Here is an 18,129-nt window from a genome sequence, read left to right as displayed (position 1 = left end):
TTAATCCAAAGGGCTGCCAGTCCTGCTTACTTTCTGCTGGGTATCATCCCCTACAACCACTTCATTACTCTTATACCAAATGTTCCCTATGGGGGCCACAAAGAGGTCCTTTATAAAGCAAAATGTCTCTCTCCCCCTTTTGTCTGTATTTTTTTTTATTAAAGATTTTATTTATTTGATAGCACAAGCAGGGGGAGGGCAGAGGCAGAGGGAGAGGGAGAAGCAGGCTCCCTGCTGATCAGGGAGCCCGGCTCAACACAGCGGTCCCAGGGCTCGATCCCAGGACCTGGGATCATGCCCTGAGCCTAAGGCAGACACTTAACTGACTGAGTCACCCAGCTCCCCGTCCTGTATTTTTTAATGGGGAACTGGAGCAGTGTTGTTTGTATATCAGAGCATTTTGAGAAATAGGGCATTTTTCTCAGTCTTCGCACTCCATTGAGACTATACATGAACCCTTGGTGCTGAGCTGGAAGACAAGTCCAGATAATAGACTCAAACCTGTACTATTCTCAGGATTTCTCTTTATGTCCAAATACAAAGGGTTGTGGCCTTTGCACTTGACATTTGAAACTCTCCATGGACCTCATTTTGCTTGTTTTTCCCCAAACTTTGTAAATTCTGAGTACTTTAGGACTTTCAGACTTAGTAAAAATATGGGCAGCGGATCTATTGGTTTTCAGGTTAAAAGCATTCCTGCTTCTTAGAAATAGCCAATGTGGGGATGCCTTGGTCGGTTAAGCATCTGCCTTCGGCTCAGGTCATGATCCCAGGGTCCTGGGATTGAGTCCCACATCGGGCTCCTTGCTCAGTGGGAAGTCTGCTTCTCCCTTTGTCTGCCACTCCCCCTGCTTGTGCTCTCTCCCTCTCTCTCTCTGACAAATAAATAAATAGAATCTTTAAAAAAAAAATAACCAGTGTGGATTACAAGGAAAATTATTCTTTGCTCTCCATTTCTGTTATCAGGGGAAAGTTGACAAATTCTTTATTATTGAATGGACTTAAATGGAAAAACAGAGTTTCAAGTGCAGTCTGCTTTTGATATATAAGTAAAGGTGTGGCCCTTTTGGCTTTAACTATAAAATTATTTTCATATTTAATTTGCATAATAAAAGGTTTTTTTATTTAGCTACTAACAACTAAACTTCAGCCTTGTCTTTGCCCACATTGTCATAAATTCTAATTATTGGTGTCTGAGTAAACACTAAATTGAAGAATGCGAATTTTTATTTTCTAGTGTAGTCTAAACGTTGTGACTTCTGTTGTTCAATATCAGAGGAAATATGCTCCTGTTTCATCACATCCTCTCTCTGTTCCCAGTGAAATATCAGTCCATTTGCATGTCCTAATTCAAATACTTTCTCTTGTATAGAAACTAGATGTTTTACCTTCATAAAATCCCTATTGTACTTTGTACTTATTCTTTTATTCATTTACCTTGTGAAATTACTATCTAAGGTGAGCGATTGTGTGTAATACACTTCTTGTGTTTTTTCCAGATAAATTTGCATAATGCTAGAGATATTGAGTAATAGCAGTAGCAGCAACAACAATGGTAACAATAAATTAATTGAATAAAAGTGCCCTCAAAATAGTCCTGAGGTAGGTACTTTATTATACCCATTTTATATCTGGGGGGACCTTAGAGAAATAAGTTAGTTGTCCAAGTTAGCTAGTAAACTGAGAAGTTAGAATAAGAAACCAGGCGGTTAGAGTCTAGAACCTATACATTAAGCTTACTAAATGCAAGTAAATATTTATTTATTTGTTTTATTTATATATAAAGTTATAATATTTATTATTTATTTATTTATTGTTTCTTTAAACAAACATTCCAGGCCTCACCCATCCAAATGAGAAGGGTGCATTTTACATATTCTAATACAGTAAGTATTTTGGTTTTAAAAAAAAGTATAACCCTAAAGTAATAATCCCAAAATAAGCCTCATAAAACTAACTGAAAGCAATTCCAAAAAATACGGCTTTGGAAATATTTTGAGTAATAGCAGCATCACTAGAATCACTCCCAAGGAGACAACTGTGAGATAATGCCCAATTGAATTGAAAAACTTGTAATTAGCTTAGTATCACTTTTTCTCTACTGCCTGCCGATAAGGAACGTCATCCTCTTTCACAGTGCTGAGGTCGACTAGCTCTTCTGCCCCATACCTGTATACAGTGGCAGCCAGCTTCTGGTGACAGCAGGATAGATCTGGGGACTGACGGGTCCTTTGTTTTATCGCTACCCTTTTAAGGCACTTTAGTTCAAGGAAGAGAGTGAACTCAGATCAATCCAAATATCTCTATTATTTTTTTTTAAAGATTTTATTTATTTGACAGAGAGAGAACAGCAAGAGAGGGAACACAAGCAGGGGGAGTGGGAGAGGGAGAAGCAGGCTTCCCGCGGAGCAGGGAGCCCGATGCGGGGCTCGATCCCAGGACCCTGGGACCATGACCTGAGCCGAAGGCAGACGCTTAATGACTGAGCCACCCAGGCGCCCCATCTCTATTATTTTTATAGCCTGTTTCCTTGTTACCCATTTTCAGCTTCATTTTTCTATCACTTTCTACCATGCTTTTTAATCTACTTCCTTGCTTGGCATATGCCATCCTTTTACTCACCTTACTACTTGTTCTCCCTCTCACACCTCTAGATAGCCCAATATTCGAGAGAGCTCTGGTTTCAAGCATAGTCTGCTTATATTCAAAGCCTGCCTCAACTACCTGCTGGCTATGTGGCTTCTCAGTGCCTCAGTTTCCTCATTATAGGAGTAATGATGGTACTACTTCAAAGGGTAGCTCTGAGAATTAAATGAGTTAATACATATAAAATGTTTAGAACAATGCTTGTAATGAGGTCAGTACTTAGCAAGTATTGCTGTTGCCTTTTATCATCATCGTTTTCTTTATCATCGTTTAACTGGTGAAATCCTATGCTTCTTTGAGGTCCTGCTAACATTTCACAACTTCTCTGTAGCTTCCTCAGAGCCCCACTGTTCCAGGCAGGCTTGGCTCTTCTTCCATGCTGCCACATTGTTCACTCTGCCATTTCAGTATTGGCACACTGCATCTTGTTATTTGAACATGCATCTCTTTCTTGATTATTGTAAATACAGTGACATCAAATGTAACGGTGAAGGAAGGAAGGAAGAAGTTTGTACTACGTCTAAAATTATTTTGGGGGGCGCCTGGGTGGCTCAGTCATTAGGCGTCTGCCTTCGGCTCAGGTCATGATCCCAGGGTCCTGGGATTGAGCCCTGCATCAGGCTCCCCGCTCGGCGGGAGTCTGGCTTCTCCCTCTCCCACTCCCCATGCTTGTGTTCCCTCTCTCTCTGTCAAATAAATAAATAAGATCTTTAAAAATAAAATTATTTTGGGTTATCACCCATATGAATAGTATGGGAAATATTTTTAGTCACTCCTAATATTAAAGAAGCTGGGGGCTTTTTCTTCTGTCTAAAGATGTCATAAAATATTTTTCAAGCTTTCTTTGTTATTCAGAAGTTTATTGGAAAGAGCAATTTTTTTATTATCTCTATAAAGAAAGTATCAGTAGTTTACATATTTCTAATATATAGTGAACTATTCATATAGTATAGTACTACATGTATTTTTTTTTTTTTTTTAAGATTTTATTTGAGAGATAATGAGATAGAGAGAGAGAGCATGAGGGGGGAGGGTCAGAGGGAGAAGCAGACTCCCTGCTGACAGCAGGGAGACCGATGCGGGACTCGATCCTGGGACTCCAGGATCATGACCTGAGCCGAAGGCAGTCGCTTAACCAACTGAGCCACCCAGGCGCCCCAGTACTACATGTATTTCTAAGCAAACATTTGGAAGTTATAAAATATTTGTAAAATGTTGACATTTTTTTCTGATTCATATTGGCCTTTCTCCAATTAGTCCAAATTAATGACATACTACTTCATGAAAAAGTATCAGTAATATCCATCACTAGCCCCTGATATTAAAACTGGGAGGAAATACTCAATGAACTGTTTTTGTTATCTTGTTTTTTCCATCTTAATGTATTTAGAGTAGAATATCTGAATCTATCATGACATGCAGATTAACAAACTTTTCTGAATGCTAATGTGGTTTTACACAGTTTACCTTTAAGTAAATGTTTCTTATAATAGTGATTTACCTTGCAAATTCCATTTTAATTAGCTTGTTTGTATGTGGGAGATCATAAATATTTGCTTTGTATATTAAAAATACACCACAAAATGTGTTTGTACTTAATAATTACCTAACAGATGTTTCCTTTTCTTAAAATGTTTTAAAAATGCTTAAATACTAAATAATTCTAAATATACTCAGAGCCTTAAAAATCAAACAAGTTACTGAAAATTCAAATACATATATTCTTCTTACCACATTTCTCAGTGAGATGGCATACAACATTTAGGAAGAGTGTATTTTTCTTTTTCTAGAGTTTATTTCTGGATGGTTAACCAAGGATATGTTAAAATATGTTTATTCTAATGGACGCCATATCTCAAATATGAGTAGTGTCAAATGATTGTTATTTTTCTAAGGGATCTGGTTTTATTGACAATAATTAATTGGCATCTCTTTTTAACTATTTTTTAAACAGGACAGAGATTTCTTCTGCCATCAGATGTCTTTCTGCTTGACTGAACTGCACCTGTGGTCTTTGAAGAATACCTTACACATTGGGGGTAAGTGAGCTCTGGGTTAATTTCAGTATTTTTCAAATATAAGTTATAATGTTATAAGTAAGTATTAGCAAAGGTTAGAGCCTGGATTCTCTAGCTAGAATTGCATTACTTTCTTATACTTAATGAAAAATTGGTTAATGAAAAATAATTCTTTTTAGTTACTCTGAAAAAGTTATTTTTTTCAACTTGAGTTAGATTTTCTGTTATGAAATTAATTTTATTGGCCTAATACTAGTTTCCTTTTAGGATACATACATGTTCAGTTTTTTCCTGGGATTGTTCATAATGACTGATATATATTCATAAATATTTGCAGGCTAGCTAATGGTAAGGGTATTTCTATTCGATATTAAGATAATATTTCAAACATACAGCTAAGATGTACAATTAATTATGTTTATATTCTTTCATTTCACATTTTGGAGGACAGGAGTAACGTAAGTATGTTTTAATGATGCTTATTAGTATTTTAGCATAAAGTATGTATTGTTAGGAAATAACTGTTAAAATATCTTCTCCTCTTTGATTATCCAAAACAACTCTAGTATTTAGAAGGAGAGTTTTATTTATATGCCTTTAGCATCATTACTAAGAAGATGGTTTGCCTTGCAAATGTAATTATAATTTCACTAAGTTTACTTTGCTTAAAATGTGCTAAGGATAGAATTTCCAATTAAACAAGATAGATTTAAAAACACATTCGCTTCCTCCCCAAATTCTTCTAAAATGAGAATAAATGAATTAAAATAAAGAAGGCATAAACCCACAAGGTCTAAGAGAATAGGAGAGGAGACAATTGCAATTGCGCAATTTTTGGAAGAGGGAAGGGATGGAGGAATTAGCAAAACTTAAAAATCTGAATATCAAATGTCTACAGAAGAGAATTCCAAAGACAGCCACTCTGTGTCTCAGAATTCCAGAAAGATACAGAAATTTGAGAAGCCAGATACTGCAGAAGGATGGGGATTCATTCAGTATGAGGGTGACAACAAAAGGACTTGAAATTTTGCTTATGAAGTGGTGAGACACCTCTCATACATGTGGAAGTATTTAATTAGAGAGGCTCTAAACTTGGAGACATCAGCCCCAGGAAAAGAAGACAGGGGAAAGGTACCGAAGTGAAAATAGTGATGAAGTGAAAACCTACATACAGATGGGTGAAGTCCTTTTAATCCCACTTGATTCTGAAATGTGTCACAGCCAGTTGTGTACTTTCCAAGAAAGAAGGAGTTTGAGGGCCTGGAGCAACTGCACGACCCCAAAGAGAAGACCTATTGACATTGACATTTGAGGGGGTCCTCCAGTGAAACACCCTGGTCCCTGGCTGATCAGTGAAGCCCACCAGTTGGCAAGCCCTCTTCATGTACACAGAGCTTTTAATCAGTTTTCTAGTGCCTCATTTTTAAATATGAAGAGCAAGAAACAAAATACAGAAGTTTCAGAAAACACTGGAAAGTGATTCTGACCTCTTGGAAATTAAAAATAGCAGAAAAAAATTTTAAACTCAAAAGAGCAACAACAAAAGAATTCTCTCCAAAAATAGAAGAGAGAAAAAAAAAAAAAAAACCACAGGAAGAAATTCAGCTTATTTCACTGCTAGTGAAAGTATAAATTGGTGCAACCACTTTAGGAAACAATTTGACATTATCTAGTATAGTGGGAGCTATATGTCACCTATCGACCAGTAATTCCACTCCTGGGTATATACTCTAGCAAAAGCCCTGACACTTGTGCACCAGGAGACATGTACCAAAATGTTCATAATAGTACTGTTCATGATGCAGGCAACTAGAAACAACCCAGCAGGAGAATGGATAAATACATTTATGCGGGGCGCCTGGGTGGCTCAGTCGTTAAGCATCTGCCTTCGGCTCAGGTCATGATCCCAGGGTCCTGGGATCGAGTCCCACATCGGGCTCCCTGCTTGGCGGGAAGCCTGCTTCTCCCTCTCCCACTCCCCCTGCTTGTGTTCCTGCTCTCGCTATCTCTCTCTCTGTCAAATAAATAAATAAAATCTTTAAAAAAAATACATTTATGCAACAGAGAAAGTGAATGCGTTATAGCTGTATGCAACAGCATCAGTGAATGTCAAGAATATAATATTGGGCAAAAAAAAAAAAGTAAGTTGCAAAAGAGTACAAATAGTATGATTGCATTTAGAGGAAGTTCAAAAACAATAGATAGAAAATCTGATAGAAAAAAGTGAAATGAATGCTGTGACAAAAGATAAGATTAATAAACAGGAGCGATAAGAATAGTAGAGTCTCAACATAGGAATACTACACTCAATTACTAATTCTGGGAAAAGCAGCAAAGAGGAAGCAAAGAAATTATCAAAGAAATATTACTAGAAATTTTCCTAGAACTAAGAAAATGAGTTTAGGGCGCCTGGGTGGCTCAGTTGGTTAAGCGACTGCCTTCGGCTCGGGTCATGATCCTGGAGTCCCGGGATCGAGTCCCGCATCGGGCTTCCTGCTCAGCGGGGAGTTTGCTTCTCCCTCTGACCCTCCCCCCTCTCGTGCTCTCTCTATCTCATTCTCTCTCTCAAATAAATAAATAAAATCTTAAAAAAAAAAAAAAAAGAAAATGAGTTTATAGGTTGAAAAGTCCTGTAAGTACTGAACACAATGAATGGAAGAAGACACATATGAAGGCACATCAGCGTGAAATTTCAGAACACTGAGCATAAAGAAAAAATCCAGAGATCTTATAGCAAAAAAAGAACAAATGGATCACATACAAAGGGTTGGAACTCAGATTGTCCTTGGCCTTTTTAACACTGATAGTGGACACTATGAAGCAATGGAATGATGTCTTCAAAATTCAGAGAGAAATTATTTCCAACTTAGTATTCTCTTCCCAGCCAGTCAGTCAGTTGTCAGAAGACATTTTCAGCTTTGTAAATACTCACCAAATTTACCTTCCTTTTCTCATTAAACTACCAGAGCATATGTGTCTTGCCAAACAAGGGAATTAATCCAAGACAGAAGGCACATCTGTCTAGTCAGGAAAATAGACAGTATCTGTGCATCAGACCTAGAAGTTGGGCAGTCCAGAATAGTACTGGATCATGAGGCTCTAGGGGAGATGTTGCCAATGAAAAAATTATACTGATTAGTCATTGAAATGTGAGAGTATATTGGAGATTAATTAGTGTTAACATTCTTTAAAAAGCTTTTATTTATTTGAGAGAGAGAGAGAGCACCAGCAGGGGGGAGGGGTAGAGGGAGAGGGAGAAGCAGACTCCCTGCTGAGCAGGGAGCCCGATGTGGGGCTCTATCCCAGGATCCTAGGATCATGACCTGAGCCGAAGGCAGATGCTTAACGACTGAGCCACCCAGGCACCTGTGTTAACACTCTTTTAAAGCAAATAAAAAACAAGGCAATGTTTAACATCAGGGAAGTTGTATAAAAAAAGGAAATGCAATCATATAGTGTACCTACCCCATGCTTCGGTTCTGAATAGTGTTTATGTATTCATTAATATTGTAAGCACTGACTTAACCAAAAATTGTGCTCTAATTATATTGGGAGGATGGGGAGAAGTGTAAGTCAAGTGTCTGTAGGTAGGGAGGGGTACACAGTGGTAAAAGATAACTGAATTCTCAATTTCCATAGTGGATAGGCAATAGATAATATCTACAACTGAAGAATCAAGAAATATTAGAGTGAGAAAACTATTTATAAATATGGAGGAATATACAGAAGAAACAGCTCATAGTTGAAAATAGTTCTCTCTAAGGAGGAGAGGGCTAGAACATATACAGTGTGGCAGTGTTGCTTATGTTGAAAGACTTGAGCAATATACCTGAACTTTTTAAAGCCCTGCCATGTTTGAATTACATATTTTAAGAAGATAGGAAGCCAAAAATAGCAATCTTTTTATACCCCCAAAGACATTGGTAATATCATAATTAATGATATTTTTCTACAAAGCTCAAAGCGGTATCAATGCAAATATTCTTTAAAAAGAAGTATGTGGGGCGCCTGACTGGCTCAGTCAGTAGAGCATGTGACTCTTGATCTTGGGGTGTGGATTCGAGCCCCACATTAGATGTAGAGATTGCTTAAATAAATACAAAAACTTAAAAAAAAAATTCAAGGCCCTTTATGTTCTTCATAGTTCTGTTCTAGAGTTGTAAATATTTGGCTGCACCTAGTGATGGATTATTATACTAGAGAATATTACCTGTGTTTATAATGCTTACGATTCTTAGATTTTAAAAAAAAACACCTTTTATTGAAGTATAGCATATGTATTGAAAAGTATAAAGATCATAAGGGTATGTTTTGAACTATCAAAAAATGAACACACCCATAAAATCATCACCCAAGAAATAAAATATTATCAGTATCTTAGGAGTGCTACTTATGACCTTTCTCAGTCACCCCTTATTATATATTTTCAATCTATCCAATAGAAATAACTGTAGTCTTTAAAATTATATGTCCTGGGGTGCCTGGCTGGCTCAGTTGGTAGAGCATGTGACTCTTGATCTCGGGGTTGTAAGTTTGAGCCCCACATTGGATGTAGAGATTACTTAAAAATAAAATCTTAAAAAAATTATATGTCCCAATTATTGGCATGATGAATAGAATGGAGCTTTAATAAGTACACAGGATTGACTCTTTTGAAAAACTCTATTTGAAAAGTTAATTATATGGGGCACCTGGCTGGCTCAGTTGGTGGAGCATGTGACTCTTGATTTTGGGGTTGTGATTTTGAGGCCCATATTGGGCGTAGAGATTATGTAAATAAATCAATAAATCTTTAAAATAATAAAAATAAAAATTATAGCTATAATACTTTTTTTTTTTCAAGTTTCATGTTTCAGTTTGAGAAAGTTTGGAGCAGTCAGTCACTAGGGGGCAGCCTGTACTGCTTCCACTACTTTAGAAACAGTTGTATCCTTTTGTTAGTAACTAGAATTATTTTGCATGGAGGGAAACAACTATTACTTCAAAGAAAAAGATATTTCACTATTTACAATTACGAATAAAATGGACACGATTATTTGGTTTTCCTGTAATTCAATTGCAAGGACAGAGTTCTTGGTTAAATCACTCTCAACATCTGGGAAGCCTTGCTTTTGCTTTTGTACCCCCAGAAGAGCACCTGAATTTGAATGGGTTTTGAAGGTTTTTTGAGTCTAAACAAGCTTCAGATAACTTAACCATACGTATGTTTCCTCTAATTTTCTCTTCCTCTCCTGCAAATTTCCCCCAAGCACCAGACTAGCTTCCAGCTAAACTGGAGAAAAGAAAGCAATAGCTCAGAAACAGGGCTAATTTCATTTGGCATTGCTTAGTGGCAGTTCCTTTTGTTAGCCCCCACCCCCACCCCGTGAAAAATATCAGAGGAAGTGTGAAAGAAAAAAGTTGGTCTTCCTTGATTTCAGTTTTTTTTTTTTTTACTACTCCTTTCCTCATGCCCTTGTAGTTTTGTGTAAATCTTTTTAGATTAGATTGATAAACCTTCCAGTTCCTGCATATCCCTAGAATAGATGAACTCATGTCCAGATACTTTTGAACTTATTAATTTATAGTAACATAAAAAGATTGTTTCTATCCTCGCCTACCTGCCCCCTAACCCCAGTCCTGCTGTATCATATAATATGGTTTGGTTTCTTACTCTCCAGAACTTTTTACCATAATCTAATGTTATTTCTTCTTTTCCATAGATAGAGACATAGGGATCTACCAGTATTATGACAAGAAAGACCCACCAGGTAAACTGTCTATTCTACTCAACTAATTTTTATAAATGAAATATTCTAAACTATAAAATACTGACTATTAAAAACTCTTTTTTTGAGCTTTAAATTCTAAAGTTAAAAAAAGTCATTTCAGTTCTTTAGAAAAATACTGAGGTTGAAATCTGTTCTATATAAAATAAAGCAATATCGAGAAAATACTGTAGAAGAACATGAAAATTTTCATTTTACTGCCGATCCAACTGATAACTGGACAGTCTATTCACGTTTATCTATCAGTGTCCCAGTAGAGGGCATTGTTAATGCGTGGGTCCCACTGTTGCTGGCCTCCTGGATCCTTACCTGATATCTGAAATAGGCATTTCTGAGTGAATGATCAATTTTCTTTATCTGATTAATCCTGTTAATCCCAGAAGTTTCATGATGGGCCAAAAGGTCTTTCTAGCTAGTTACTTCCTGTTTTGGTCTGTTGAAGTGGGGCTTGTGTGGGCATCCTGTGTGCTTAGCTTGGTGGTTAATAGGCTAACTTCATGATTCTGATGACAGACTGAAGCAGCTTCTGTTCTAGACTCCATTGCCGTTTTTCTTTTCCCTATCTGATGAGATTGTGAGCTCAGGATATTGGCCCACCTGTTGTGCTGTGTAAGCCTTTTTACTACAAATTTAGGAAATACGTCTATGAAATGAAAACATCCACATTATGGCATTTTTTTTCCAACTGCCTTTAAAAAATTTAGCATAATTTGTTAGTCTCAGCAATGTGCATAATATACATTATATGTGTGCATTTAAAATACAAAGTATTTTAATTAAAATAATTTCCACTTTTTTTTTCCTTCTTTCCTTCTTTCTCCTGCCATAGTATCAGTGACAGAGCATGGTAACTTAGAAGAAAAGCAGAAGCTGGCAGAATGTAAGCTTACTTTATACTTCTGTGTAATTATTATAAAACTGGAACTTGAATATCCCTGAAGATTCAGTCTTAAAAAATATTTTAAGCTTTCTGCACAAATATCTTAAAATTATAAATTCCCACTGTTTAGGTATATAAACATATGAGTGAGAATTATATGTGGTAGGCATTTCTAATTTAGACCATTGAAATCTCTATCCAGTTTTGATAAGATATATGCCTGTGTAAACATAAACTTTCTTAATGAACCATATTTATATCATTTAATATATTTAAAATAAGTGTATCATACTTAAATTCTGATAACATTTTGTTACACACACCATGCCTAAATTGTTTATATGTTTTACCCATTTTAAGAAAATAAAATTTGTAAAAAAAAAAAAAAGGAAGAAATTTGTAATGATTAGTATTAGCATTTTATTCTTTCTAGTCTTTTCTGTTCTCAGATATATAGATATGATGATATGGCTACAATGAAAGATGGCTTTAATGATTGGAAATTAAATATAATTTAACTTTTATTTGGAATACAGGTGGAGCTGAAAGTCCTACTTGTTCCCTTGTTTTAAATGGGCAACCTGACATTTAATTTTTTTCAATGCTGTATTAGTAACTACAATATAAATTTAAAAATTTGCATATATGCTGTATACATCATACATTATGCTTATAGAATGAAATTAATTTGCTGAAATAAGATAAATAGTAATTCTACTGTAAAATTTAAATGTCTGTATATACTATGAGTACGCACACAGGATATACACACATACATACAACTCTTTTTTTAGAATTATTATTTAGAATTCAAAGATGAATTTTCGTGATGAAATAGATATGGTTAAATGAATTTAAAATTTTGTTCTTTTACATAAAACTATTTTTAGTTTGTCTTAGGCTAATATTGAGATTTTACTAAATAATTTTATCTTTTAATTAAATGCATTTAAAACAAAACAAAGGCTTATCATTATTGAATTGTGTACATTTTAAAGAGGATCATTTTAAATAAAGTTTTAATAGGTGATGCTTCCTTTTAAATTTATATTCTGTGCATCATATTTTGTGTTTTATTTCTTTCCTCAGTATATCCAGTCACTTGTAGGAATTTTCAGGTCTGAGAGGGTTACTTGCAGAATTTGGAATTTCTTTTGGATTGAACTTTTAATTATTTATATGAGAAAGTTAATTCTCTGGTAAAGAGTTGGTCATTTACAACTAGGTACTAGATTCACAAGACTAGGAAACTTTCCCAGGGATTCTCTGAGCCGTGTTGGTTGTCATTATAAAATTATGATCACCAAGGTTGTTTTGTGGTAAAAATCCTGTTCCTATGACAAAGCCTTTCAAAAGGCTGTTATTTGATGATGGAAATGAAGCCCACTTCCTCTCAATTAAGGAGGTGTTTTATTTTAATCCTCCTAAGGCACACTGCTAAGCAGAGTTTCCTTTTTAAATCTTGTTTAACTAACTGTAGTACATATTTCATTTGCCAGCACGAGATTATCCGTGGACACTCAAAAATAGACGCCCAGAAAAACTTCGAGACTCACTCAAGGAGTTGGAGGTATCTTTCCAAAAGTTTCAAAAATGGCAACAAACAAATCTGTTTTAGAACATCTTTCAACAGTTTTAATTTTCATAAAGGATCAACTCTCCTGGTGATGATAGCTTTGCTTTTGTCTAGTGAGGAGTTCCAAAACAGTTGCATCTTTGTGTGGCATGCTGATCTTTTTTTTTTTTTTTTTTTTGTGCTTGCAAATCAGAAGCACTCTGATAACAACAATGTGTATAGCTAACTGCACTCTCTCTTTTTCTGTTTCCTTCAGGAATTGATGCAAAACAGTCACTGTGTGCTGAGCAAATGGAAGAACAAATATGTCTGTCAGGTAAAATGGTTTGACATACTTTTGGAGTGTTTAACCAATGGAGCTGAAAACTATGCAGTAATTGGTATTCTTGTGTTTATGATAGATAATGGACAAAAACTTTTTAGGAGTGGATATTTCATAGTTTGAATTCTAGTCATTCTAGAACTAACATTAGACAGATTGACACACCCACCAGGCTGCCTCATTAATCAATATAGTTGTACTGACACTGTGAACGCTAATAAAAATGGTATTTTTTGTTTAGATTTGTCTGAATGTTGTATTAGATGTTTCCTGGCATAGATTTAATCATATTTTTGAGTGAAGATAAAAGCACAGGACAGAAGGTTTTTTGGCATATTACTCTAATAAGCATTTGTGAGTACCATGCTTATGGAAACCAGCAAGCAGACTAGAGTTAGACCTAACATAAGACATTTGCTCTTATTTTTTGAACCCTCTAAGTTGTGCTGTTTAATACAATAGCCACCAGTCACCTGTGGTTATTTAAAAATAAATTTAAACTAATCAAAATTAAAGAAAGTTAAAAATTCAGTTCCTCAGTTGCACTACCCACATTTTAAGTGCTCAATAGCCACATGTTGTCATATATAGATAAAGAACATTTCCATCACAGAAAGTTCTGTTAGCACAGTTAGGACCTAGACAGCATGAGCTACATGTTGAATGGGTCTAGATTCAGGACATAATAATTAGTGACCATTGATCAGAAAATAATGGACAAATGCCTTAGCTTTGTTTATAGGCTTAAGAAATACTAGTTGCCTAGAAAAATCTTGTTTGTGATTAAAAGAATCATTAGTCATATTCTACTCATATGTGTAATTGAAGTTACATTAGTACTACTAATAATTATAACTGTTTTATGGAATTGAATATCCTATATGAATTTAAATTCTTACTTGTTTATAATGTGATTTATTTTAGGTCTAACTATTCTTGTTTGAAGTTTAGGCCTATGGCTCTATCCATAAATCTATAACATTGAATTTGTAGTTATTATGAGCATATCTTAATTGAGTATTTGAATATAGACTATCATTTTAATGGACTCTAGTTTTTCCTCATTTTTTGTTTAAACTAGCCTACTTTTATTCATGAAGGTAACTAGTTACCTCCTCAAATGGCATAAATCATTATTTTCCAGAGACTGTTTGCAAGGCTGAATTAATATTATCAGCAGCATAATACTTTCTAAGTTTGACTTAGGATTCTATCCAAAAGAATGAAATTATTTAAAAATTCATAATTTGTTTTCATTAAAGTTTTAATCAAAGTTTAAAACTTTAATGCAAAATATGCTCCAGGAAGTTTTAAACTTAGTACATCTCATTGTACTTCTCAATGCAATTACTCACCTTAAAAGCAAGCTCAAAATAATTTGACTGGAGGGCAAGCCTACTACCCATAGTAAGAGATCTGTCTTGTGGCCTCCGCCCTTACCATTGCACAGGGTAAGTTGGAACATGTCAGGCATCTTAAAATATGCAGTGAAGCATCCCAGTATGCAATCCTTTTTATTTTTTTTAATTTTAATTTTTTAAAAAAGATTTTATTTATATGACAGAGAAAAAGCGCACAGCACAGGTAAGGGGAGAGGCAGAGGGAGAGGGAGAAGTAGGCTCCCTGCTCAGCAGGGAGCCCAACCAGGGGCTCAATCCCAGGACTCCGAGATCATGACCTGAGCTGAAGGCAGACACTTAACCGACTGAGCCACCCAGGCACCCATAGGCAATCCTTTATAAATAGATGTTATTGCATTTTAATTTTTAAGCAAGTTTGTATGTATTTGTATATAGGGGGAATAAGGAGGAGGACGTCCCTCATTATTAAATTACTTCAATGCAGAAAAGGAATTTTCATGATAGAATATATATAAAATTACTTCTGTAATTTATAGCAAACCGACAACAGTGGTTTCTTAGGCTTTTGTACCAATGAGTCGCTTTTAATATTTCCAGTGAAGTGTATTTTTCTGTATGTTCTGTCATATTTTGTGCTTTATTTGTGTGATTGATAAGTTATTCCTAAAATAGACCTTTTACTACCAGCACATTCTTGATGTGATGGTATATTTTAATAAGATAACTTGACTTCCACCCTGCCCATCCTGATTAGTTCCCATATCTTTAGGGCCTTTGAAAGACTTCCTAACATTATTTATCCACTTCCTCAATTTCTAAACAAGACTGTGAGCTAAGTCTTCTAAAAATATGTGTGTATGTGCATTATCCTAAAGATCTCTAATATCATAGTAATTTAAAAATTTGGTGCTCAAACTAAATTTTTAAAAGGATCCCCTTAACATTTTGTTAGTTACAAAAGAAGTACTCCCCAAGTTACTCAAGGGTCCTCCTTTTGTGAGGTGTGGTGACTCCACCATAATACAGGCTTAAATTTCTTTTTTTTTTTTAAGATTTTATTTATTTATTTGACAGAGAGAGACACAGCGAGAGAGGGAACACAAGCAGGGGGAGTGGGGGAGAGAGAGAAGCAGGCTTCCCACAGAGCAGGGAGCCTGATGCGGGGCTCGATCCCAGGACCCTGGGATCATGACCTGAGCCGAAGGCAGACGCTTAACGACTGAGCCACCCAGGCGCCCCCAGGCTTAAATTTCTATTAGTAGTTTCCGCCATATATTTAGCCCTAAAATGGTGACAACTGACCACAACATACTCTTAAAAAGGGGATGAAATTAAAGTTCCTCAGTACCTTGGTGCTAACATAGTTGAACTCTCAGTCTTTGATTATGGCCACTCCTCAACTAATGTAAATCTTTTACCCCCCAAAATGGCAAATTTAAGACTTATGGAACTTATCTTGGTTGTCTTCTTTTTAAGGGATCGTTATTTCTTCAAAAGGTCTAACTGTTTGGAAATCAGCGGGACAATTACAGAGACATAAAGGATTTCAGAGGATACATTTTGAGCTTAGGTTTTTCCCTCTGTTGAATAATGAGATTTTATAGGTTGTCATCATAACCAACGCTTAGTTCATGTTGTTGATCCAATGACCTATAAATTGTACCATTTAAAAATAATTCCCTCCACTTGCAAATTCAAAAGTTTTTAAATCAAGATTTACCTGTACATATGCTCTGTATGAAAATTGTTTTTTAAAGTTGGTTTTTCAGGCTATGCCTATTCCTAGTTTGAAATGCATTAAAAGTATGAGATGTAATTTAGAGATTTAGTTTCACCAGCTATCAAAATATCTCTCTCTCTTTTTTTTGGTTTTCCTAAAATCATTTTATTATAAGAAAGTGTTTAATAATTTCCACTTTGAATTTCTTAAACCATTTTACAAACTATTCATTTTATAAATATTTTACAAAGGGAATAATAGTTTCAGCATTCGGAGACTATTAAATTGTATACCACTATGGTGGAATTTTTAAATTCTCTTAATTATTGTGCTTTAAGTCACATTCATATTTACAGGTTATTACATAATTATTTAAAAGCAATGTTATCGTTAAGATAGATATCATATATGTCGATTTTAGATTAAATTATTTGAATCGAATATGTATAGTCAGCTACAAAAGTATATGATATAGTTAGCTGTACCCTGATTTCTTTCTATAACAGTTCCACATTTCTGGATACAATTTTAAAATGCCAGTGGGGAGCCTGGATACAATTTTAAAATGCCAGTGGGAAGCCTGGGTGGTTCAGTTGGGTTAAGCGGCTGACTCTTGGTTTCAGACTGGGTCATGATCTCAGGGTCCTGGAATGGAGCCCTGCACTGGGCTCTGTGCTCACCTGGAAGGCTGCTTGAGGATTCTCTCTCTCCCTCTTCCTCTGCCCCTCCCACTGCTCATGCTTTCTCTCTCTAAAATAAATAAATATATCTTTAAAAAAATGCCAAGAAAAGATAGTTTTCTTTTTTGGTTCTTATAATGAATTACTTGACATGCTATGTAAGAATATAAATTATTTTCTAAGCCTACCACAGATAAATTGTGAGTTTATGGAACTCATTTTATCATAATTTCCTCAGTTGTAGAGTTGATAGCATCATTAGCTGATCTTCTCTTTCATCAAATTGTATTGAAAATCAGTTTGGTTTTCTCATAAAATAATAATTGACAAACCATGACTTCAAGTTACAACTATTAGAAACAGTATATTACTTATATAAAACTTATCACACTGTATTTATTGAGTGCCACCATTATGGGATGCACTAAGGAAGTGTAAGATGTGGGCTGAGTCCCCAGTATAACCTAATCAAGGAATATAGACACATGAAATCACTAAGACACTAATGAGTACTAAGTTGTAGGATACCAGGTAAAAAGATAATAAAGTTTAGTGAAAAGATAGTAAGAGTTTAGAGAGAAGCCATAGAGATTAGCGTGGCATTAAGTTGTAGGATAAAACAGGAAAACTAGAGGCAGTTTGTATAAAGAACAAATGAGATAGGATAATTATTTTCTGGAAACACCAACCCAGAGGGTTTCTGGATTTGAAGATGCTAAGCACAATACATAGTAGAAGTGAGGTGGCTAGACTGAGAATAAGGGGATTGAGTGAGAGTCTGTATCTGGAATGGTGAGATCTTCCTCAGCTCTTTCCCCTCTCTAGCCGTGAGGTGTAAGTCTCTGTGTAACCTGTTTAAGGGATCCTTCTCTGAAAAAAATAGATTATTCCCCTCCCCCACCCATCGACCCAGAGCAATGGCTATAGATACCGATATTTGGTAGTTTCCTTTGAAAAGGTAGATGTGCCAACCAATATCCTTATAGTGGAGTTATAAGTTAATAAGCTTACCAATGCATAACAAGCTCTCATTCAATTTTTAAAGAGACTTACTTTTAAATATAACCAGAGAGCTAGAGATTATGATACTTTTGGAGAAATTCTCCACCTGTAAATCCAAGATCTTTGTGTATGAGTTTAAAAAAAACTAAAAGAATC

General features: G+C 35.4%; 1 protein-coding gene across 1 annotated transcript in view; it reads left to right on the top strand.

The window, feature by feature from the left end:
* WDPCP (WD repeat containing planar cell polarity effector) overlaps positions 1–18,129 on the top strand; it is a 413,409-nt gene that overhangs the window by 98,719 nt on the left and 296,561 nt on the right. The window contains exons 3-9 of the mRNA XM_081797281.1: positions 1,500–1,602; positions 1,839–1,886; positions 4,601–4,685; positions 10,367–10,414; positions 11,262–11,312; positions 12,812–12,882; positions 13,145–13,204. Coding sequence (XP_081653407.1) covers positions 1,854–1,886; positions 4,601–4,685; positions 10,367–10,414; positions 11,262–11,312; positions 12,812–12,882; positions 13,145–13,204 — 348 coding nt within the window. The 5' untranslated portion in view covers positions 1,500–1,602; positions 1,839–1,853. The remainder of the gene's footprint in view (positions 1–1,499; positions 1,603–1,838; positions 1,887–4,600; positions 4,686–10,366; positions 10,415–11,261; positions 11,313–12,811; positions 12,883–13,144; positions 13,205–18,129) is intronic.

This window comes from Leptonychotes weddellii, chromosome 10 (assembly GCF_054177405.1).
Source record: "Leptonychotes weddellii isolate Sample4059 chromosome 10, ASM5417740v2, whole genome shotgun sequence".
Lineage (NCBI taxonomy): Eukaryota > Metazoa > Chordata > Mammalia > Carnivora > Phocidae > Leptonychotes > Leptonychotes weddellii.
The sequence above is the reverse complement of the archived record's forward strand: the minus strand, read 5'-3'. Positions and strand labels throughout refer to the sequence as shown.